Source organism: Stegostoma tigrinum, chromosome 4 (assembly GCF_030684315.1).
Source record: "Stegostoma tigrinum isolate sSteTig4 chromosome 4, sSteTig4.hap1, whole genome shotgun sequence".
Lineage (NCBI taxonomy): Eukaryota > Metazoa > Chordata > Chondrichthyes > Orectolobiformes > Stegostomatidae > Stegostoma > Stegostoma tigrinum.
This window is the reverse complement of record NC_081357.1, coordinates 21,465,196-21,490,379: the sequence shown is the minus strand read 5'-3', so window position 1 is coordinate 21,490,379 and position 25,184 is coordinate 21,465,196. Positions and strand designations below refer to the sequence as shown.

Genomic DNA, 25,184 nt, shown 5'->3' with positions numbered 1-25,184 from the left:
TGTACGAGAGGGCATAGCTACAAATTGAGTGGTGATAGATTTAAGACAGATGTCAGAGGCAGGTTCTTTACTCAGAGTGGTGAGGGTGTGGAACGCCCTGCCTGCCAATGTAGTTAACTCAGCCACATTAGGGGCATTTAAACAGTCCTTGGATAAGGATATGGATGATGATGGGATAGTGTAGGGGGATGGACTTGGATTAGTTCACAGGTCGGCGCAACATTGAGAGCTGAAGGGCCTGTTCTGTGCTGTATTGTTCTATGTTCTATGTACTTAGCATTATTGACACTGTCATCATGGAAAGATGATGCCCTGGGACCACAAGGCCAGGGATGAATAGGAACATGGAAGAGACAGCCATGAAAGTAGCCAGTGTGCCAGACTGGCAGGTTGTAAGAGTTGGAGAATTATCCATTGGCAGGTACAAAAGCTTACTGCCTGCAAGAGTGGTAGAGGTAGAAACTCTTGTAACATTTACATATTTATGTGTACATTTGCCATCCCAAGACATACAAGGTGGTGGGCCAAGTGCTCAAAAATGAGATGATAACAGATAAAGAGTTTGTTTTTATCTGGTGCAGACTGATGGGCCTTATCCAGTGCTATAGACTTCTGTTTCTGAGTCCATGCTCAAATTCAGCAACACCTGGGCAATATCCAGGCTTGGTCTGGAAAGTAGCAATAATATTCACACCACACAAATGCCAGGCACAGACTATCTCCAACAAGAGAGAATCTAAGCATCTCCCCTTGACATGCATTGACATTGCCATCTTTGACTCCTGTGTTACCATTCACCAGACTCTGAACTGGACTAGTCACACAAGTGTTTTGGCTTGTAGATCAATTTCAGAGGCGAAGAATTTTGCAACAAGTAACTCATCTCTTGAATCTCCAAGTGTGACCACCATTTACGAGGCACGAGTCAGGAGAGTGATGAATACCTCATCCGTTGCCTGGATGGGTGCAGCTTCAACAGCACTCGAAATTTGACATAATTCAGGTCAAACAGCTTGTTTGATTGACGTCATATCTATACACCTCCAGTGTTAGCCATGCCCCCCGAATGAATTTTTAAAAATGTAATTTGAGAGAGCTAGAGAAATGATGCCATTTTCAATGTTCTTGGAACTTTTTCTGAAAAATAAGCTATTTGACACTTTTTTTAAGTTTGTGTTTGGCTTGCATTGGTAATGGAAATATATTTGGCAAATTAGTATAAATTTTGAAATCTTTCAAAGAGTTTTAGTCAATAAGCTAACCCTTTTGTGTTTTCCAGAATGAAGTAAGGAAACTAGTCTATATGAAACATCGGAAAATGATAGAAGCATTTAACCTCTTGAAAATAACAAATGGAACAGAGTTTGTAGTTCCGGATTCTCACTGGAGGCAGCTGGTGAAACTTGTGGCACCAGAAATTCCCAGCTCTCATCGAGAGCTACTGTGGAGAGTTTCAGATGATGAACAGAAGGGCTTTGTGGGTGGGTATTTGCAATAATAAACTTTTTCAATGAAAATTGTGGTCTGGTGACATGAAACTCTGTTATTATCCTTTAAAGTACTGCCTAGAAAAGGGAGAAATTATTATTAGTTCATTACAGACTTTCCATTTTTCTGTCGGGATGTCTCCATGTTGTAGGTTCATGTAATCCCTTTGGACAGAGGGACGAAACTGGAGCACCCAGAGGGGACCCACACAGACACTGGGAGAACGTGCAAACTCAACACAGTTGCCAGAGGCTGGATTTGAACCTAGGTCCTTGATGCTGTGAGGTGGTAGTGCTAACCACTGAGTCACCCTGCCCGGTTGACCCTTGGAGCAAGAATCTCTCATTCTTAAACTAACTAACCTGGAGAAGAATAAATGAGTTATTAATATCCATCACCTTGTTTTCAGAGCAGAATCCAATTGCGTTTTAAGGGATATCAAACTTTGAATCACTTGCTGGAGACCTTGAATCTCCAGCAGTCTGGGTAAAAGAGGATAAATCAGGGCTCATTGAGCTTTTATTGGGTGAGAATCTTAATTTGTAAAGACCAAATTATATGCTGGAATTGGATTTCCCTTTTTTTGGAAAAACATTTTATTTCCCTTTTTGCCCTTTGACACAATGCCTTGTGGATTTATGTCGAGAACATGTCCTTAGTCACATTGGCTGTGAACTTGTACTGGACCCTTATCTAATTTCTATTTGCTTGTTGTCTGTCACACAACAAAAATGTACTGTCCGTTATGTTGTAACAAGAGTTAGTCATAATGTAATTTCTGAATTTTGAACTGTGGTGAAATTGAATGGCAGTATTTCACTTCTGTAATATGATTATGGTCTGGCGACTTCCTTCTGTCACCCACATCTTCAGTTAAGTAGCTTGATATAAATTGCTGCACTTCTATTTCTACAGTGTCTTAGTAAAGTGGAGCTAGTGAAAGACAGTTTAGCATCTGTAGTACACTGGCTATAGCAGTCAAGGCTATGGCTGAGTGCTGGAAAATAGGTTTAGAAAAGACGGATGTTTGACCAGTGCAGGCACGATGGACTGAATGGCCTCTTTCTCTGCTCTGAAACTGACTCAATGGCTGATTTGTCATGATCCACCAGACATCTAACATGCTTATCAGCAGACTCGAACAGCTTCCGTGCTATTATTAGACTTCTGAATAGACCTCTCAAGTTTTAAATTTAATGTTCATCTTGTTCTTTATACCTCTGTTCGATCACCTTAATGCATTTTGTATAGTATGATCTGCCTGTGCTGCACACAAGACAAAACTTTACACTTAATGTAGGTCCATGTGACATAGTAACTCAAAGCAAATCAGTGTTTTACAGCCAGCTAAGCACTGTTGTTTGTAGGTAACACAGCAGCCCATTTGAATTTAGCAAGTTCCCACAAATAGATATGTTCTTTAGTTATAAAGTCAGTTATACAGCACGAAAACAGATCTTTTTGTCCAACTCATCCATGCTGAACAGATATTCTAAATTTAATCTAGGCCTATTTGCTGGTATTTGGCCTGTATTCCTTTAATCCATCCAGATGCCTCTTTAATTGTACCAGCTTCCACCATCTGCTTTGGCAGTTCATTCCATACATGCACCAGCCTCTGCGTGAACAGGTTGCTCCTTAGCTTTTGTTTTAATCCAGAGCACTGTGGTCTTGGATGTTATTCAAGCTGTGCCCCCTTAGTGAGTATTTTTGTCTTTTTGTATTATTTGTCCTGTTTCTTTTCCAGTTTAAGACCCCAAAAGACAATTTGAATGTTCTCGTTTTGTACAGACATTTGCAGCTCCTGTTTATTCGTAGCATACTTGCGTTTGGATTATTTAACTGTCTCTGACTTAAAATTTTTCTTTTGTTGCAAAACTGGAATATTTGCACCAGCAACTCCACTGTACACTGTATAATTCATCAGAATTTATCCAGGGTTAATGTACTTAAAACATTGCCCAGTTGCTGGATGACTGGGAGATGAGTGTAAGCTATCTCATTGCAAAAGCTAAAGTACAAGTGCACTTTGTGTAGAAAACAGAGAGATTCTTCAATGTAATTAATGCCGGTTGTATTTCAATAGGAAGAGAGTCCTTCATCCGTTTGGCAGATCTCCTGAATATACAGGTTGTACAGATGAAGGAAAGAACTCATCCATTGGAAAAATGCATACCAAACATGTACAATTCTGCAGTGAGCCAGTTCATCCGGAGAATAGTCAAGCATCAGTATGTAACAATGACTAACTGATTTATTTCCACAAGTTTGAAGGCTTGTTTTAAGTTATGTAATTTTAATGATAACAGAAACCAATTACTGGTGAGCTTTATGCTAAGGACAACTACAGATCAATTTGTATCAGTGATAATGGGAACTGCAGATGCTGAAGAATCCAAGATACCAAAGTGTGAAGCTGGATGAACACAGCAGGCCAAGCAGCATCTCAGGAGCACAAAAGCAGACGTTTCGGGCCTAGACCCTTAGGCCCGAAACGTCAGCTTTTGTGCTCCTGAGATGCTGCTTGGCCTGCTGTGTTCATCCAGCTTCATACTTTGTTATCTACAGATCAATTTTGGTGTTTTTTTTTCAAACTTAGCTTATTTTACATACTGTAATCTCTGCAGTATGCCAACATATCCCATGACCTTGAAATATTTTTCAACCCCGATTGATCATTTTAATATATTAAAGCCTGAAATGTCTGATGTGTGGTAGAATATGTTCAGCAATTTATTTTGTTTTTATTTCCAGCGTCTCTTGTATCTGCATAGAAGAGTATCAATACAATTGTTTGCTATATCATGCTGACTGCTTTTATTGATTTTTACCATTGGTTTATTATAATCATTAAAAGGTTTTCCATTTTTAGCTCATGTCCATCATTTGTAAAAGTGCTTTGTAGTAATGTCAGTAGGCTAGTATACTAGACCCCCAGACTGATGATGTTGGGACATGGTACAGAACACACCATTTGATCAGGTGATGAAATTTGATTTGTGATTTTTTTTATTTGTTTGTTTTTCTATGAAAATGGCCTACATCGGTAACTTTTTTTGGGGGGGAAAAAACTCATCTGATTCAGCAGATTGAGAAGGTCTGGCATATGTGTGACACCAGACCCATAGCAATGTGTTTTGGCTTTCAACTGCCCCCTGGCAATTAGAGATGGGCAGTATATTCTGGCTTAGTGATGCTTGCATTCCCTGAATGGACTTTAAAAGTTGTGTAGCCTATTTGAAACATTCTAATAACTACATCCTGAGTATTTGTAATCACTTTCAAAACCCAAGGGAAACTCATCAAAAAGCCATTAAACACCATGGAATGAATTAATTGCCACTTTATTCCCTTCCATTTTAACACAATTATGCTAATATCCTGGAGGTGAGATTTCAAATCCCACCATAACAGATTATTGAGTTTATATTTAACGAACAAAATGGGAATTAAAATAATGACTGTTGACATTAGTAAGCCAAGTTTTTATTTCTTAATGTCATCTTTTAAGGATGGCAAGTTTCCATCTTTCACTGGTTTGGTCTATATGCGATGTTAAGCCTATGACTGTTAACTGCTCTCTGAAATGCCAGTTGTAGCAAATGTCTAGGTCGAAATAAAACAATGAAACTGGAGGGAGAGCCTGACATCAACTTTTGCACCAGAAATGACAATGGGGTCAGCCCAGCCCTTATGACCCTGGAAGTCCTCCTTAAAATATTTGGGGCTTGTGCCAAATCTAAAACTCCCACAGACCAGTCAAGAAATAGCCTGACATAGTCATGCTGATGGTTATGTTTTACACACAATGTTTCAGGTACCATTGTCGCCACCCCGTGCATGTCCTGTCCCATTTGCAGGAGGCACCCACCAGAGATGACAGCACAGTAATACAGTCAGGAAGGAATTGCCCTGGAAGTCGTCAGCATTGAAATTCCAGACCCATGAGTCTCCAGCCATTGGCAAGGAAAGATAAGGCTGATTTCCCACTTACCACCATCACTGTGATGAATCATTGTCCCCATGTTGAACACCACTTGAAAGAGGCACTGTGTGGCAAAGGTGCAAAATATACTCTGAGGGGGATTTCATTGTTAATCACAAAGAATTTCAGCACTACTGACCAATTCATAAAAGATCTAGCTGTTAGGGTGAGTCTGCAGTGAGTAGTTAGGCAATCAACAAAAAGGAAGAATCTAGTTGATCTCAAACCTACCAATCTACCTGCTGCAGATGTGTTCATCTGTGACAGTATTAGCGAGAGACCCACTGCACTGTAATTGTGAAGATGAAATTAAAGTTTGAATTTGCCTTGAAGACAGCTTCTGCTTAGTAGTGTGCCAGTATCACTGGGCACAATGGTTCAGACTTTGAATCTATAAACTGAAAACCAGGCGTCCATGAGGTGCTGTGGGTTATTGGTAGCGTCAGAGCTTCGTCACAATTTGTAACCTTGTGGTATGGCATAATCCCCAATTCTACTCAATTTACTTGCTGCCCTGGGGATGAACCCTGGTTCAAGGAGGGAGGCAGGAAGGCAAACAGAGCAGCATTAAGCATAGGTTAAAAATGAGCTTTCAATCTGGTGAAGCTATTGACATGCCAAAGAGCAGAAGCAGCATGCAGTGGGCAGGGCTAAATGATCTCACAATCAACATGTCCGATCCAACCCTAACCCTATTGCACCCAGTCAAGCATTGTCACGGATAATTGAGCAACTAACAAGGGGAGGCATCACAAATATTCTCCTGCTCAATGATGGGTTTAAGAGACAAGACAGGTACTAAAAATAATCTTCAGCTAGAAGTGCTGTGTTAATAATCCATCCGCATCACTTCCTCAGATGCCCGTCTTCCAAATAATTCAGTTTACTCTGTGATCTTAAAGTGGCTGAAGAATCTGGATATTGTAAAGACAATGAGCCCTAATTGTATTTCAACACTACTCTTGTTGCCTTGTGTGCCAGAACTGGCTATGCCCTAGCCAAGTTGTCCAGTATAGCTACAACAAAGACTACTAGCCAACAATATGGAAAACTGCCTCGGACAGCTCTATTGTCTGCTCTTCCTAATCATCAGTAAAATGATGGAAGGGATTGTTGCCTTTGTAATCAAGCATAATTGCAAAGGAATAACCTGCTCACTGATGTGGATTTAGATTCCGCCATGGTTATTCAGCTCCTGACCTCATTACAGCTTTGGCTCAAGTATGGACAAAAGAGCTAATGTCCCAGATGTGAGATGAGTGTGACAGCCCTTGGCATCAAGGCAGCATTGACTGAATAAAATCAAAATACAGCAGATGTTGGCAATCTGAAATAAAAGCAGCAAGTACTGGAGAAACTCAGCAGGTCTGGAAATATCTGTGGATAGAGAAACATTTTAAATTTAGTATGACATTTTTAGAATTTTGATTCTGAAAAACAGTCACAATGACTTAACACTAAATGTATTTCTGTCTCCAAAGATGCTGGACCATCAGAAATAAGAACTGGTGCGGAGCATTTGTCTCCTCTAGTCTGCACGCTCATTTAATAGATTGTCCTGTAACCCTTAATTATTCGACTGATCAAGAATCTATTTATCTTGACCATCAACATACAAAAGGACTTTGCCCATAGCTCTATATGCAAAGTAGTTCTAAAAACACAACCCTCAAGAAATTCCTCTGCATCTCAGTCTTAAATTGGTGCCCATTAATTCTGTGACCATCTTCTGGTCCTAGGCTTGCTGTTGACAGACAATATCCCTCAGTACTCTGTCAATATCCTCAAGAATCCAATATGAGATTACCACTCATTTTTCTAAATTCCTATGACTCCCATTTCATCTATCCTTTGCTCATAAGACAATCCATCCATTTCCAGTCCTAGTGAACCTTCCCCAAACTGCCTCCGATTTAAAAATTAAGGCGACCAAAACTGTTCTTGGCACTCGCGCTGCGATGTCACCAGCATCTTGCACAGTAGCAGTAAGACTTCCCTACTCCAACCCTTTTTGAAATAAGGAACAATTGCCTCCCTGATTACCTGTGTGTTAGCTTTGTGTTTCAGGCACAAATACCCCCAAGTTCCTTTTCTGTAGTTTCTCTGCTTTTAATTAATATTCTGTTCTTTGTTCTCCCTTCCAAAGTGAACAACTTTCTATTTTCCCACATTATACTACTTTTGCCATGTTCCTGTCCATTTAATTAACCTATAAATATCTCTCTATAAACTTTGTATTCTTCTCACAACTTGCCTTTCCACCTATTTTTGTGTTGTCTGCAAACTTGTGACAGTATAGTTACTTCCTTTCTCCAATATATTGTAAACAGCTGCAGTGCCAGCACTGATCCTGTGGAACCCCACTGGTCACAGATCGCCAACCTGAGAAACATCTCCACCATTTCCTGCCCATTAGCCAACTTTCAGTGTCAATACACTACCTCCAACGCTGGTCTCTTACCTTATGTCTCAGCCATTTGTGAGGGACCTTGCCAAATGCCTTCTGGAAGTCCAAATACAAATCCCATCTAACTACCCTGGTTGAGACTTCCTTAAATCTCTAACAAAGTAGTCAGATGCAGTTTCCCTTTCATGAAATAATACTCACTTTTATGTTTAATTACTTTATGACTTTCAAAATAATCTGCTATTACTTCCTTTTAATAATTCTAACAATTGATGTTAGCCTACAGTTGTGCAGTTTGCCTGCCTCCCTTTTTGGATAGGGTCGTCCTATTAGCAGTTTTCCTATTTTCTGGTACTTATCCAGAATCCATGGATAGTGCATCCACTATCTCTCTAGCTACCTCTGTTCTGCTACACTGATGCATTGACCTGTCTGTGTAGCTTGCAAAACAACAACTTTCACTGTGTATCTTAGTACATGTTTCAACGGTAAATCAAACTTTAGGATCCTTTGCCAGACCTGTTGAGTTTCTCCAGCATTCTGTTTGTTTGTTTCAGATTTCTAATGTCCACAGTATTTTGCCTTTTTACCACAGTGTGAATACTGGTGTCGTGAACCCTTTATAACAGAATATAAGTCACAGAAATAAACCATTTGACCAAACTAGCCTGGGTTTAATATTTGCTGTTCAGCCAATAAAGTGAGGTTCTGAAATATTTGTGTGTTTTTATCTTTTACAGAGGTTTCCGTTACACATACGATGTTATCATTGTTATAAATGCTATTTTCATTGGTGGTGATGAGGCAAACCCTTTAATATCCAAGGCAGAGTGGGTATTTTTGACTCTTTACTTAATTGAAATACTGCTGAAACTCTTCACGTATGAACCCAGGGCATTTTTTGGCAAATCTCAATTTTGGAATTGGTAATCTTTCACTTTTTTTATTTTCTCAATTTTGTATACTATTCATGGTTTTTATCCTGGATACGTAACTATAACCATTTTTAAATACACATTTTAGGTTTGATTCTCTAATAATTGTTGCAGCTCTGCTGGGAACTATAGTCAATACTACACTGAAGTCATGTAAGTATTGGGTTTAGTTTGTACTTGGTACTACCTCTAAAATATTGAAAAGAGAGTGCGAGTTGTTGATAGCAATGTGAATGTTAATTAATCTGATAAAATTGCATACATAAACATCTTAATTTTAAAAAAGTTAATTACAGATAAAAATAATATTTAAAACCACTGTTTGGCTTTCAGTCAGAAGATGTGGTTGTGATTCTGTTGAGCCATTCCCAACTTTGGGTTTGAGACTCGAAGTCTGTGTCACAAGCAGATACATGAAAGCGCATTTACTGTGAGATTCCCACCAACTTTACTAGTTGGATGTTGCCAATCCTGGGCCTTGACTAAGATGAGAAAGTTCCATGGGTGGGATGGTGTACTGAGGAGCAGCAAAGAACATGTAAAATCTGATTTCTTTTATATTGCTTGATAAGGTTACACTAATGAAGGATTGTGGTAGGCAAAGCTTAGTGCCCTCGGAGTAATAACCATGTTGTGATTCCACACAAACCAACGGTTAAATGGCTATGGTATGCAGTAAGCTACAGAACTTGAGGGCTCCCAAGATTAAGTTGGGCCAATCTCATTGGCAGGGAGCTATCTCCTCTTCCAATTAATCCGTCTACAGAATAAGTGAGAACAATGACAAAATTCCGATAATCTTCACTACAGTAGTGCTGTGGTTTTTCAGTAAGATGTTACAATGTTGCAATTATTTAATTAATCTGTTCTTAAATTGCAACAAATGTAGTTAAGTGCAATATATTAATTGGTAGACCAGCACTAATCAATTAACCATTTACTATTTTTACATGTCTACTCATGAGTGCAAAAGTGAGTTTTAATATACGTTAGAATTATGCAATATTTTATAGAATCTTACAGTATGAAAGGAGCCCATTGTGCTTGTGCTGATTACTTGAAAGAGCTATGGTTGTTTTTATGCCATAAGTGATCAGAAATAAGCAGGGCTATTTCTGAATTGTGGCAATAAACAAGTCTGATTTTTGACACTGAACCATTTTCTACCTCCTTGGAAAACAGATTGGCATCCAACTGTGAGCTGGTGGGATAAATGTAATCTTGGTATCAAATTGTGATGAATCCTCACGTCTTGTAAATTATATGGACTTTTGTTGCTGCTTTGTAGTTACTCCTAGTAGGAGATCTGCGGCCACACTTGTCTGTTTTGCACACTCCCATCTAGGTCCACTGTGACATCCATCATCCAACTGCAGATCCTAAATTGATCCCATTTTGCATTCTGGATAAGATCTCTGTAGCTTTCCAGCTGTATTCAAATAGCTGAAATCGTGATTTGTGTGTTTTTTTTCAGATACTTTTTTATAGTTATTCTTTGTTCTCATAATTGGAGTTCAATCATTTAAGAATCATAAGCTTAATTCAACCCCCCACCTCCATTAAAGTGATCTTGAAAATCCATAAGAGAATCTTCTATCACATTTGTAGTAAATCTTAATGAAACACAATCTGAGTTTAGACCTGGAGTGGGAGCCAGAAGGAATTTTTTTAGCCTAAGAACAGCCTAATAAATATCCAGATGTAAACTTGGAACTTTTTATATATGCATCATTATCGATGAAGCATGCAATTGTGTTTATAATTAACAATTCATTGCTGAAATAAGGGATTGACAATAAAAATGAGGGATTTATTCAGAGCCAAAGAGGGATAGATTTACTTAAGGTGAGGAGAGGAATATGATGAGGTTGAGTACTTCCTGTTTAAATAATTTGCCCTTTTCACGCAGAGCAAATGTTCAGAATTAGATTTACTTATAACTTAAAAATCAAAGGCAAGAACATCAATTTGTGGTATTCCTAAATGATAGAATGCTGCTGTCACAAAGGGCCCATCAAAATAAAATCATAATGTGGTGTTTGTGAATACCAAAAAGACAAGTGATAGTTTGAAGAAATACTTTAAAAGAAACTAGTTTAACACCGAAACAATAAGCTTGTCTATATATAGGCCAAATGATGATAGTGATCAGAGAAGAACTCATAAGATGCTACAGTTTATCCACTTCTTTTACACACTTCACAAACATGGATTATAAGTAAAGATTTGTGGAAGAAAGTAGCTGCCTCTGAAATGTAGATGCTCAGCTATAGCTAAAAATGTCATAAATACCATAAGACAGATGAAGAGGCATTTAAAATTGTGGATTCATAAAGAACTAGATAATTGTGGGATATTTTAAACTTCCAATTGCCTGTTTTACATCCATAGAATCTCTACAGTGTAGACCCAGGCCCTTCGGCCCGATAAGTCCACGCCGACCCACAGAGCATCGCACTCAAACCCATCCCCCTATAACCCACCTAACCTACACATCCTTGAACACTACGGGCAATTTTAGCATGGCCAATCCACCCAGTCTTCACACCTTTTGGGCTAATGGAGGAAACCGGAGCACCTGGTGGAAACCCACGCAGACGTGGAGAATGTGCAGACTCAACACAGGTTGTCACCTGAGGGTGGAATTGACACCCCAGGTTTCTGGCGCTATGAAGCAGCAGTGCTGACCACTGAGCTAGTGTGCCACTCCATTCTTCTGAAAAGAAAATTGACTCTTGAGTAACAGCAACACCCTACTTACAACTTATGCTGTCCGGCTGTGATCCATATGTTTCAACCCGTTCTTAATAATCTCTCTTGTCCAGGTGGCAGGTGAGTATGCAAGAGATAGTGGCTCTTGGAAAAACTTCCAAACCCAACTTCTAGCGCATATATTTAATATCTTTGGAGGACTTGACTTGTATCAATAGAACGTTTTGAATTTTATTTTTTAAAGTTTTTCGTGGGCAGGCATGTGACAAGTGAGACTAATTTACGCTGCTCTGTGTATTTCTGGTCATCCTTGAGAGAAGGTGGTGGCAAGCTGCTGCCTTCAACAACTGCTGTTTGGTTGTCGCCTTGATAGTTAGATGCTTGTTCCCGCAGTTCAGACTGTTATCAGCACTCAAGATGTGACTGTTTCAGACAGAGCATTTGGCGTGAGCATTGAATAACAAAGGTACAGAGTACTGTGGAAAGGTGCAGCTCATGGTCTTCCCAAATGTTTGCTGCCCTCGTCCTCCTTTTGAGGGAGATTGTAGGTGTTACCGTTTAAAGAGCCCTTGATGACTTGCTGCAGTAAGTATCTTTGTAGATTATGCACCCAGCAACTGCTGTTTTTTTTATTGGTTGGAAGCTGTGAAGGTATAAAGTGTTGAATGTGGCATTAATCAAATGGTCTGGTTGGTTCTGTTGTGGTGTTGAGCTATGCAGGAGAGAGATCCATGACAGTACTGATTATGTACAGGACATCAATGGACAGGCTTTGAGAAGTCAGAGGTTGAGTTGCTACTCTGCAGAGTGTCCAAACTCTGCCCTGCACTCAATATTTATGTGGCTTGTCCAGTTAGGTTGCTAGTCTGTCGGGACCCTGTGAGTTGATAGTTGGGATTTAACAACAGTAACGGGAGGAGGTCAGTCATGGCCTGGGACGTGCATGGCACTAATGTCACTTGCTACGTGTCAGTATCACATTTGTATTTACAATTATAAATTCTAAATGTCATTTTGTTCAGGCCTTGCAGTGTGCAGACAGAATCGTTCACTATCTGACCAGGTGAGAATGGATTTGATTGCAGAAAAGTCATAAGTGAATGTCCCCAATTCCCCACTAAATGGAGGGGGTAAGGTCATTGAAGCAGCTGATGAAGTGGTGAGGCCCAGAATGCGAACTGTGGAACTTCTGCAGAGATGACTTGAAGCTGAGATGATCGGCCTCTAACAACCACAGTTGCTCAGTGGTTAGCACTGTTGCCTCACTGAGCCGGGGGGAATGTCGGGTTATGGGGATAGGGTACGGGGCTGGGGCTGGGGCTGGGTCTGGGTCTGGGTCTAGGTGGCATCATGTTAGTAGAAAATACCACGTTTTGTAGCCACCGCATAGCAGCAGCTTACAACATCTTCCTTCACCTGCTGTTCAGATCTTTTGAGATTCTTTGTCTTTCCAGAGTATTTGCATAGACTGAGTACTTTTCAGATATGAAAGTTGTGGCTTTTAGCTTAGTTTGAGTTTGCTGACTACAGCAAATAATGGCTAATCTGACCATATCAGTGTCCCACACAATAAATTTGCTGTGCTCTATATCTGTGTTGACCTTGCTTATAAGTGAGAAAATTGAGTAACGTTATGCCCTGAGAAATTCTTGCAGTACTCTCCGGGGGCTGAGATAATTGGTTTCTAGGATGCACAAGACTCCATCCAGTGGAAGATTTTCCGTTGATTCTGACTCGAGTTTTACTGGAGATACTTGATGCTACATTGGTCAAATGCTGCCCTAATATTAATGCCAGTCACATCCACCTCCTCACCTCCATTTCTTTCAAAGAATTTAGCATTCTGCGTAAACCTGGATTTTGGGAGTCAATGGACTTAATACACCTCTCGGCCTACTAGGCACTTCTGTGAAACTCCTTTCAAATTTAATCAGTCCTTGTTCAGACTACTATAATCTGCTACAACACAGACAGCCAAATTAAATCAGCTTTGCTATCTCTGTATTTGCAACACACAAATTAAGATACTCAATGATATTCAAAATTAACCCATTCGTCTGTCACCAGACTCTTCAAATAAATGATACCAGGCACCAAGTTTGTAGTTCAAACAAAAAAATTAGGAATATATTGGTAATACAGTAGTTTTAACGGAGCAATATTAAATTGCAATGTTTTCTAATTAATGTTTATGATTTTAAACTCCATCTTCTTTGATTCTAGCCTCCATTCACACCAAGACAGACAGACAGATAAATACATACACTTTAGGGATAAATCAAAAGGTTTTCTTTTTAAAAGAAGAGACGTAACTGGCCAGTTCACTCGAGCAGTCTCAATGATATGTAATCTAAGGGATTGTATTTTGGCTTCAAAAGAGACCAATGCATGCAAATAACTTCCAGTAGACTGAGGAATATTCAGTCAATATGCGTAACAGATTCTATTCTCCCATCTTTCAATAAGTTCATAATGGGAGTATAACCAGAGAACAGTCAAACCTCTGTCCTATAGCTTTCATAGGCAAAATCCTTCTGATTTAAACTCCATTCAAAAACCAGTTCAAACTTTGATTTCTTTTTATCAGACTGGTTGCTTCCTTATGAGGCCCCAGTCAACATCTGTTTGAGCATAGTGTGTATCCGAAATGGGATAAGGCTAGCGGGTTCTTTTGAACAAGGATCTACCTACAATTAACTTTCAGGCCTGGCCTCATAAACATGTATCAGGTTGTTTGTTCTCTCTTTATTCTTTCCAAAAACAAGCTGCTGCTGACAGTCCAAAGGTCACCTTCAGCTCTCTGCTCAGTTCACACCTCCAAAGTGCAAATGATTTTTAAAAAACTTAAAATAATGAAGATCTCAAAAATGTGCTTAGTTCAAGAAGCAATTGCTAAAAAGTGCTGTAATTTCTTTTGTTAACTGCTCAGCCAGTGGATACAGCAGCCAACAAGTTTTGGATATTGTGTTCATCTTGAGAGTACTTCGATTAATCCGGATCATTGACAGCTTCCAGAGGTAAGAGCATAAAACTGCACTTTGTAAAATGAACAGTAGTTTTTGTTCCATGTGTCCATGTGTGTTGGTGTGGAATGGGCGTGGGCAACACTTATGGCGAGTGCTTCTATTCTCTGTGCTTTTGTTTATTTCCAAATGGAATAGTATATCTGCTTGACCTCTATCGATCATTATGCCATGCATTCAGTGGTTGTCATCAGTTGTCATTTCTGCAGTTGTAAAAAAATGTGTGTGTTGGAGCCTTGCTTCATATATTAATATTCTAAAGCTTGGAACCAACTTGATTATTTTTTTCCTGAGCAAAGGTGTATAAAAGTAAAATTGCTGTAGACTTAGCAGACCAAAGGTCTGCGCTCTCTTGTCAGAGAGGGAAAGACAGCTGATGGTGCTTTAACTAGGATGGGGTGGTCACCATGCCTCGGGCAAGAGGTGAGATTTGAAAACGTGGGATCTTCATTGTGCTTTCAGCTAGTATGTACCAAAGTTATGCTGTGGTGTGGAACTAAACTCACCATTGCTTTCTACGTGTAATGTCAATGTAAAATGTTTAACAGCACGATAGTATAACAAAGTGCTTTGAGGGTTTAGTCCTGGCTGACATCAGTCCCAGCCTCCCAAATTGCCTTGATCTGTTGCAATTCACCTAATCAGTAAAACAGGTTCATGGCAGATGCCATTTCCCTGGCCCTACACCAATCCCTGGAACATCTGGATAACAAGATTCCCAAGCCAGGCTCTTACTTATCGACTGGAGCGCTGCCTTTACCACCATAATTCCAAACAAATTTATCTTTAAACTCTGGTACCTCGGTCTTGGCTGCCCTGTCTGTAATTGGACCCTCAACTTCTTGACCAACAGACCACAGTGAGTAAAGATAGGCGACAACACCACCTCCATGATAATTCTCAACACTGGTGCCTCACAAGGCTGTATACTCATCATCCCTACAATACTTCCAATGCACCGATGACAATGTGGCCTAATTCTGCACAAACTCCATTTACAAGTTTGATACCACTGTTCTAGGTTTGTTCTCAAACAATGAGTTGCACTGCAGGAAGGAAATTGTCTTTACATCATGCTATTAAGCCCTCAATCTCTCCAAAATCAGCAAAATGAAGGAGCTGGTCATTGACTTTGGAAGCAGAGAGCAGGGCACACTCCTGATTTCATCAATGGCACTGAGGTGGAGATGGATGACAGTTCCTGGGAGTGATGTTCACCAACAATCAGTCCTGGTCCACCCACGTTGACACTATGGCCAAGAAAGCCCAGCAATGCCTCCTATTCTTCAGGAGACTAAGGAAATTCAGTATGTCCATAAAGGCAGTCTTCCCAATTTTTATAGATGCACAGACAAAGCAAAATACTTGGATGTGTCAAATGTGGTCTGGCAACTGCTTTTCCCAAGACCAAAAGAAACTCTGGAGAGTTGTGAACATAGTCTGGTCAATCACACAAATTGCCCTTCCATCCATTGACTTCATCTATAATTCCTGCTGCATCAGGAGAGCACCCAACATAATCAAAGCCCCCTCCCACCCCAGTTATACGTACATCCACCCTCTTCCATCAGGCAGAAGATATAAAGGTTTGTATACACGTATGAACAGGTTCAGGAACAGCTTCCTCCCCGCTGTGATCAGACTTTTGAATAGTCCTCTTTAATGTTAATGTTAATCACTGCACGTTCTCAGCAACTGTAACATTGTATCCTGCACTCTTCTTTTGCCCCGATGCACTTGTATGATGAGCTGCCTGTAAAGCATGTAAGGCAACGCATTTTTTTCTTCTCTACCTTGGTGCACATGACAGTAATAAATAAAATCAGATAACACTGTTTAATGTCCATTGTCTTCCAGGTGGCCCTGGTACTTGGTTTATCATATTGACAACTGTCATATAGATACTTTTTGAATTGCAGTCAGTTATCATGTTTGGTCTAATGCTTTGCTGTGCAATTTGAAAGTTTAAGGAGTGATTTTGATGAACATTTTTGTTTTACTTGAGCAATCAGTTGGTAGGGAAAGACTATTACTGTAGGGTAAGGGCGTCCAGGTCGGATTGGGGAGTGGAGGGAGAGAGTACCTTAAAAATTAACCCCACTTCGTGGAAAGACCACATTTTTTGGGACTGTAAACTAGATACTGATTTAAACCAATGGTATTGTGTGAAGAGAGATTTGCACTTTTAAAAATCAAGTTTATGTGAGCATTGTATATATGAAGTTTTTAACCTTTCCCTGGAGCATCAGACAAGTGGCACTGGTGTGCTTCTGGAATAAGAGGCAGTTGTCTGAAAGCAACATTTTCTTACATTCTTGGACAATGATTATAATCTGTGTGTGAACAATATTGCAGAAGTTTTAACCTGTAAAGAGAAACAACACAAATCTCTCTTCTATGGAGAAGTAACATGCAATCTCCTGGCAGCTGTTGTTACTGGCTATTTCTGTGTAAACTGCTACTTCTGCAAATTGTGTTGTTGAAAGGAAACAAGGAAATCTCCTTTTAGGAACTCTGCAAAGAGCAAATTCTCAACCAGTGAATGAAATAAAGTATTACTGTGCAAAGAATTAAAACCAGTTGAAGGATACGGAGAGAAACCACTCCATGTCTGTGATCTGGATTGGTGTATTCAAACAGTTTCCCCAATTTCTTCCTCTACCACTTTGTTTCTTCCAACCGCCCAATACTCAATTGCCTGTAGTGTTCAGGGATGTGCAGGCTAGGTGGATTAGCCAAGGGGAATGCAGGCTTACAGGGATAGGGTAAAGGGCGTGGATCAGAGTGGGATGCTCTTAAGAGGGTTGATGTGAATGGCCTACAGGGATTCTGTGATTGTCCCTTGACAGGTAGGTAAGGGCTTGAGTTATCCTGAGGCTGAGACCAGTTCTTAACGCTTCTGTGCAGAAATGGCATTGTCATCCACATACTTTGTTTTTATTCATTAACAGGATGAGGATGTTGCTAGCTCGGCAGCATTTATTGTCCACCTCTAATTGCCCTGAGGGCAGGTGAGAGTCTGGAGTCACATGTAGGTCAGACCAGGTAAAGGTGGCAGTTACCTTCCCTAAAGGACATTAGTAAACCAAATTCTGTTTCTTTTCAGCCATTGTGTAAAAACACTTTGCAATAAATACCTGCCAATATCTTTCCATAAAGGTGAAAGATTGGATCATCAAATCCAGAGAACTCTTGTATAAGGTTTTAAGAAAAAGGAAGTTTTTATAGTAGTTATGAAAGGCTGAAAACAGCGGTTGCCTTAAAAGAATATAGAAAATCTAGCGGTTACTTAAAATAAAATAAATGTAGGTAAATGAAGAGGGGACATGAGTAATCACTGGTGTATAACATTAAGGAAAATCCAAAGGTGTTTTCTAAATGTATTAGGGGTAAGAGAATAGCTAGGGAAAGAGTCGGGCCCTCTGGGATCCTAAGTAGCAAGATGTGTGTGAATCCAGAAGAGACAGCTGAGTGTTAATTGAGTACTATGCATCTGAATTCACTGTTAAAGGATGTTCCAGGACCACCATTTACAGTTTAAGGGTAGACCATTTAGGACTGAAATGAGAAGAAGTTTCCACACCCACATAGTGGTGAGCCTGTGGAGTTCTCTACCACAGCAAACGTTTGAAGACAAAACATTGAATGTTTTCTAGAAGATGTTAGACATAGTTCCTGTGCCTAAAAAGGACCAAAAGGGTATGAGGAGTTGATTCTAAATGGGAACAAGGTACTGAGTATGGTGATCAGTCATGATTAGATTAAATGGTGGTAGAGCAGTCTTGAAGAGCTAAATTGCTTACTTCTGCTATTTTCTGTTTCCATGTTACTTATTCCTCATTATCTTGTGTTTGTAGAAGTGTTTTGTCCTCCCTGTTAAGATAACTATCATTTTATTCTCATTTGCAGCTTGGTAGGGTTTAACTTATTCTTGCCCAGTGCAATGCATTGAATAGAATAAAGCAGCTGTAATTGCACAGTCGACCTGCTTAATGGCGAGTTTGGTTTGTAACATTCTGTCCATTCCAGTACAAATGTCCTTTTCACAATACGATAAATGATTACTGACAAACCATCTCTGACACTGAAATCTAATAAGTAGTGCAGAATCTTTCAAGTTTGTTTTTTAAATTGCCTTTAAAACACCTTACTGCATAAAAAGGGTTCTAATTAATCTTTCTTTCCCTTTTTTATTCTTTGCTGTATCTGACTTATCATTGATTCTGCTCACTCTAATTGTAAAGCCCATGTTGTCTTATTTTTCTTATGTTTTTAACTGTGAACTGAAATGAGAAAAAACTGCTTTAAAGCGGAGGATTGCTGAATGGTATGAAAGCAAGAAACCTAATGCTTATTGTAAGCACTATTTAATGCAGTTGCTTGTTCGAGTAGCGGTTTAACTGTGTTTGCAGCTGAGCTGGAGCTGACGGATTGTTTACAGGTGGAGCAAAATAAAAATCAGTTAGCGTTTCGAGTCTGGCTCTCAGGCGGGGTCACCAAACCCGAAATGTGAACTTTTTTTTTCTTCACCAATGCTGCCACACCTGCTGAGCTTTTCCAGCGTCTCTTGCATTTGTTACTGATTTACAGCATCTGCAGTTCTTTCAGTTTTTATTTAGTTGGTACAAGTAGCTGGTTTGTATACTAGTGACCAGTTAGTAATGACAAAGGCGTTCTGTCTGCCGACAAATGGGATTGGTTCTCTGGTAACTGAACAACTTGGGGCCATGAACAAGATCCAGAAAAGACTTCAGATCACCACCAGCTCAGGAGCACACTTTGTTCCCTGAATTAAAAGTTGTTTTAAGTCTGAGGAATCTCAATTTATCTTTCTTTTGGAAATTGCTGAAAATTGTAACTTTTAAAAAGCTACCTGACTCAATTATAAGTGAACCAGCCACCCTGTGCTTCTTGCAAATTAGTGTAAGCATCCGAAGAAGGATAAGTGAGCAGCAGCGTTCTGATCTGCGCAAGAATCTTAGCAACCCTGTAAACAGGAGCCACTTAACTGTATTCCCAGTCTTGCCCTGCATCCATAACACAACTTTTCTACCTGTGTGCAAGAGAGAATAATGAGGAGGTTAGTGTTTTCATTGGTTTTCATATGCCAACAATTCATAGATTCTAGCCACAGGTAAGCAACTAATTGCTTGTAATAAATAGCTATTTTTGGTAAGTACCGAAACCTGGTCTGTTTTTTGACAGCCTTGTTCTAAAATACAGGTGAATTGTGGAGTTCTTGTTATATAATTTCGTAAGTTCATATTTCTATGTACTTCAAAAAATCTTTAATTTTTGTGACACCTCTGGGAATAGCAGGGTTTGATTTTCAGTGCACCATGTGAATAAATTGTGACATAATTTACACTATCCTGGTCCCTGCATCATTCTCAGTTGTTCTTTTTGGTAATGAAGATACATTTTCCAGCTCTTATCTGTCTCCTCTACTTCTCACTAATGGCTAGCCATTAACAGCAACTTGCTTCACACACAGTGCAAAACCTAAACCTACAATGTCAAATCAAAGTTATAAATGACTGCAAACATCAGAAGATGACTTTGCCATGTTTCAGGAATTTTGGAATCTTCATCTGCTGAAACAACTGTTAAAAGCAGAAAAAATTGATTTACTTTATACTCCCTCCCCCACAAAAATCAAAAGCCTCTGTATGATAGTGTGGCAGGGGTTTGAGGTAAACCTGCAGGATTTTCCATAGCAGTGGGAAGAATTAAATAAAGTGAGGCCATTGTTATTAGGAGAGGTTAGTTCTTAAGTTGTTCTGTTTTCTCTTAAAGGTTCAGGGTTCTTCTGAATACACTGGTAAATCTTATTCCTACAATGCTGACCTATGCAGGACTTGTTGTGGTAAGTAATTGTGCATTGCCTTGTTTTGGATCTGTAAGCTCACACTTAAACTTTAATCTAATTGCATTTTCTTTTAGGTTGTGTACTACATATTTGCAATAATTGGAATGGAAGCATTCAAAGGCAGAATTCAGTTTTATGGTGCTAATTCCAGTGACCCTGCAGCCAAATACTGTGGGAATCCAGCACTGAAGGGTTCTCAGTTTGCTGCTCTTAAATACTGCAGGAATAACTTCAATAATATTGTTTCAGCCTTCATTTTGCTGATTGAACTAACTGTGGTTAATCAATGGCATGATATCCTTTTCTTAAAAAAAAATTAATTACAAGTAATTGTTCTTTCCCCAATGGAATCGTACAACTCATTGCTGGGCCATTTGCTTCATATTTGATGGGGTCACTGAGAAGCAGTTAGTAAGGTGTCTCATCATTTTAATTTAATACTACTATTGTGTACATTGGGAAGTGAGATCACTTAAGAATAGGGCGATGATAAAACTAGCTTCAATTTATGGTGCAAAACATTCTTCTAAAGACTTTTCTTAATCTTCCAACTTTTCCATTGTAAGACTGAATTAATTTGGGGCTTTTTAAAAAAGTTTCGTAAAAAATGAAAAGCTTAAACTTACACTCTGAAGAGATGAGCCACCTTTCTCCTGGAGAAATAGACGTGATAATTCCATCAGTCCTTTGGAACTATACACACACACAATTGGGAAAAGGCAAGTTAAACCATGACACAGGCTTGCAATATTGTTTGAGTGCTTTCTAATATAATAGAGGTAGATACCTCACAGGTTTGGCTTATGAAACTTTACTTTTTTTGAGAAGTTGCCTGCCTTAACAGATGTTACAATGTTGTGTTGTTCAATAGACAGCTGATAAGTTTCCTTTATGTATTAAAACAAGAATAGATTCTTCTAGCTTGATAGTATTAATAAGGAAGCTGGAAGTTCCAAGGAAACCTGGGGTAGCATCGTGAGGGCTTCTATGAAGTGGATAGTGGCATGGGGTTACATATTTCAGGAAACAATACTTGTTGAATAAAGCAGAATAGACTCATTCTGTACAGTAGGCTGAAAGCACTAAGGAATAAAATGCTTATCCTAAGCTCTGCTCAAACAAAAATGTTATGAATGAATGTTTGTACCCTCCACAGCCAGAGATTCCAAATATTTAAGGATGTAATATTTTGACATGTAATGTCCCTATAGTGGGAAAGTAAATTGATAAAAGTGGATGGATGTGTTGAAACAAGATTAATTTGGGAAAATGGAATTTTATAGAAAGTAAAGATTTCATTCTTTAAGAAGTGCAACTAGGCTGAATTTACCAGCAGTAATGGAGGTTTTGGGGAGTCAGTTGTAAAATGAATGCTTTTCTGAATGGCGAGGTGGGCAACAAAAATGCAGCCAAGTCAACTTCATATTAGGGAAGAAATGATGTTATTGGAGAGAGTGCAGGAAGAATGATTCCATGGATGAAGAATTCCAGTTTTGCAAATTATACTGGAGAAGCTAAAATCATTAGTCATGGAGAATAGAAGACCAAGAGGATGTCCAAAGATGTCAAGGTTAGGTAGATTGGTCATGGGAAATAGAGTTAGGGATAAGGTGGGGGGTGGGGAGCGAGGATGGGTGGGATGCTCTTTGGGGGTCACCGTGTACTTGATGGGCCAAAAAGCCTGCTCCCACATTATAGGGATTCTGATTCTAACCCTGTACAGCATTTGGTAATCTGAAATCTATCAGTCTGTATCTTAAACTTACTGAAAGACTGAGCTTCCGCACACCTGTGGCAGAGAATTCCAAAGGTGCGTAACCCTCCGAGTCATTATTAGGACCCATGTAGTAATTCCAGTATTTTAAAATTGTGCTGCCTTGTTCTAGACTCCCCAACCAGGGGAAAAATCTGACCATCTACTGTGTTTTTTTTGTTCCTTAAATATTTTGGAAGTTTCTATAAGATCACCCCTTGTTCTTCAAAACTGTAAAGAATATCGGCTTAGTTTGTCCAAACTGTCTTCGTTACACTCCTGCCATCTGATGAACTCTTGTGCTTCCTGTCTGGGAATGCCTTTCCTGAGAAAAGGAGAGCCTGTTAGTGAGGCTCTTTCCACCTGTGCTTTTAGAAATATTCACTGCTGCCTTCACTCTCTGGGGAAGAGTGTTCTGAAGACTCAGCATACTCTGAGAGGAGAGAAAAAGCCCTTCTCATTTCTGAATTAAATGGAAGACCCTTAATTTTTAAACTGTCTTCTCTTCCACAGAATCTCTCAGTTCTTGAGGTGCAAAAGAAGGTCATTTGGCCCATCATGCCTGCACAAGCTCTTCAAACAAGCCTCACTTATATATGCCAGTCTCCTCCTATCTCACCCATACCCCTCTCACTATTTCTATCCCAATAACCATCCAATGCCCTCTTGAATGCTTCAATATTATCTATGTCCACCACATTTCCAGGCCATGCGTTCCACACCCTAACCACTGTGTGAAGTTCCTTTTTTCCCCTCTCGTCACCCTTGCTTCTTTTACAAGATTTTAAATATATACTGTCTTGTTCCTGTCTGTCCCTCCCTCCCCTTTTGACAGGGAGCAGCTTTCCCCCATCTACAGTATACAGTGAGCTCATGATTTTGAAAATCTCCTATCAAATCTCTTGGCTGCCTTCTCTCCAAAGAGAACAGTCCCAACTTCATTAATATATTCTTGTAATTTGAGTTTCTCAATCCTGGACCTGTTCTTCTCAGTCACATCTGCACTCACTCCATTGCATTCTCATCTAATGAGGCACTGACAAATACTCAAGCTAACAAATGTACAAGTTCAAAATCACTGCCTTTCTCTTGTATGCTGTGGCCCTATTTGTAAAACTAAGAACACTGTCTGTCTGCCTTATCAACTGCCACTTTCAATGATCTGTGCACATTTACACCCATGCCAATTGGCTCCTGCATTCACTATACATTCCTATAGTTCCCCTGTATGAATGGCTGCCTGTAACATTAGTGCCGTGATTGCTTTGCTCATCCACCCCGTAGGCTTTTTTTTTTGTGGCATAGACAGGCTTCAGAAATTCAAACCCAGCCAATTGCAAAAGCCAGGGCACCTTCACTTCTGCTTTTGCCTACCTCACTTGCAGAAGTGTCCTGTCTCTGACCATTGGTCAAATCAGAAGACCAGTCCTAAGGAGTGCAGCCACCTCCCTGGAATTAAATGTCCACGTAACTATCTGCTTCCCTCATCTATCAGCTCAATGACTCTGACCTGAAGCTCCTCAAACTCTGACTGCAAACATATTTTCTTTGATTCAAACTAATATCTAGGACCCCCCCCCCCCCCCCACCACTGATATCCTACAGTCATGACACATCATCTTCTTCCTCTGCTATCTTTATTATGTCCCCCTATGGTCAGTCCACAAACTGGTCCTGGGTCCTATTAAATGAAGTGGTGTTTTTCTCCCTGCTGCTAAGTGGCTATCCCTGTCCTGTTTCATCTTTTAAAATGGAATGATTGCTTTCCCTTTACAGTTCACTAAGCTGCTGTCCCACTGGCTCTTCTGACATTTTTTAATTTTAAAAAAAAAATTGTTTCTCACAGTGAGTGTTTATGGTCTGCAGTACACTTCCTAAAAGTCTGGTGAAGGCAAATTCAATAGAGCTGTTCTTTGAAAAATACACAAGGTTATGAGAGCAGGTCAAAAAGCAGACATCAGTGACAGTGCTCCTTTGGGAAACTGGCGCAGACATGATGAGCTGAGTGGCCTCCTTCCGCACTGTGGTGACTGTGTGGGGCTGGTGCCAAGCAAAGCAAACTAGTTAAGGGAAAATGGTTAAATTTTTTCATGATATTAACGGGAAAAGACAGGGCAGATAAAAATAACCAATAAAGCTGTTTGTAGATTATAGAACTAGAGGTATGATCTAAAAAAGGGGCAGATCATTCAAGAGAGATGTTAGGAAGTATTTATACATGCAGAGTGTTGTAGAACTCTAGTGAATAATAACCAATAATTTGAAATAAGTGTTAAGCATATTGAGTTTAGTCATAGTACTTTTCCAATAGTTAGGACTTCCTTTTTACTTTTGCGGTTTTTTTATTCCTTAACAACAATACTTATTGCAGCTGGATTTGTGAAAGTAACTCACTTAACTGCAAGGATCTTCTTCGTCATCTTTCACATAATGGTTGTTATTATACTAATAAAGTAAGTCCAATTTTTTGTGTTGTTTTATTCAAGTATACCTTGGTGAGTTAACATGAATGTGATGTTTGTTTTCTGTTCCTCCCCTTCTTTCAAAAGCATCTTTATAGCATTTGTATTGGAAGCATTTTTTGTGGAACATTCATTGGCCAGAAGTGCTGTAGAAACTGCTGTTGAGAAGAAAATTCAGGAGCTTGGAATGGGAGATTGTGTGTAAGTAAAGCAGGGATGAGTATGTTGCTCAAAAGTTGGATGTGTTACCAATCCTTTTTAACCTGCATATTTAATTTAGGGACCACTCCCCTGGAAATCTAGTTGAAGTCATGGAGACAAATGAAAATGATCTTGGCAGTACTGATGATTCAGACTTGAAATCCAAACTGAGATTTAAAATAGCTTCAATTAGTAAGTATATATACTGTTTGCCTTTCATACTAAACCAGGTTCTTGTATGCCCTTCTGACTGAATATTTCATCCAGCCTCCACATTTCAACCACCATCCTTTTTTATTGTCTTATGAGAAAACAAATTATTATATTTGCTGCAAAAAAGCTGGACATA

At 39.5% G+C, this 25,184-nt stretch overlaps 1 protein-coding gene across 3 annotated transcripts in view; it reads left to right on the top strand.

Annotated features, from left to right (window-relative positions):
* The window catches only part of tpcn3 (two pore segment channel 3), a 61,813-nt gene that overhangs the window by 31,068 nt on the left and 5,561 nt on the right, over positions 1 to 25,184 (top strand). For all 3 annotated transcript variants that reach the window (XM_048530787.2, XM_048530789.2, XM_048530788.2), the window contains 10 exons: positions 1,280 to 1,481; positions 3,575 to 3,719; positions 8,621 to 8,806; positions 8,904 to 8,968; positions 14,457 to 14,544; positions 20,347 to 20,416; positions 20,494 to 20,713; positions 24,535 to 24,625; positions 24,722 to 24,835; positions 24,915 to 25,027. In XM_048530787.2, coding sequence (XP_048386744.2) covers positions 1,280 to 1,481; positions 3,575 to 3,719; positions 8,621 to 8,806; positions 8,904 to 8,968; positions 14,457 to 14,544; positions 20,347 to 20,416; positions 20,494 to 20,713; positions 24,535 to 24,625; positions 24,722 to 24,835; positions 24,915 to 25,027 — 1,294 coding nt within the window. The remainder of the gene's footprint in view (positions 1 to 1,279; positions 1,482 to 3,574; positions 3,720 to 8,620; positions 8,807 to 8,903; positions 8,969 to 14,456; positions 14,545 to 20,346; positions 20,417 to 20,493; positions 20,714 to 24,534; positions 24,626 to 24,721; positions 24,836 to 24,914; positions 25,028 to 25,184) is intronic.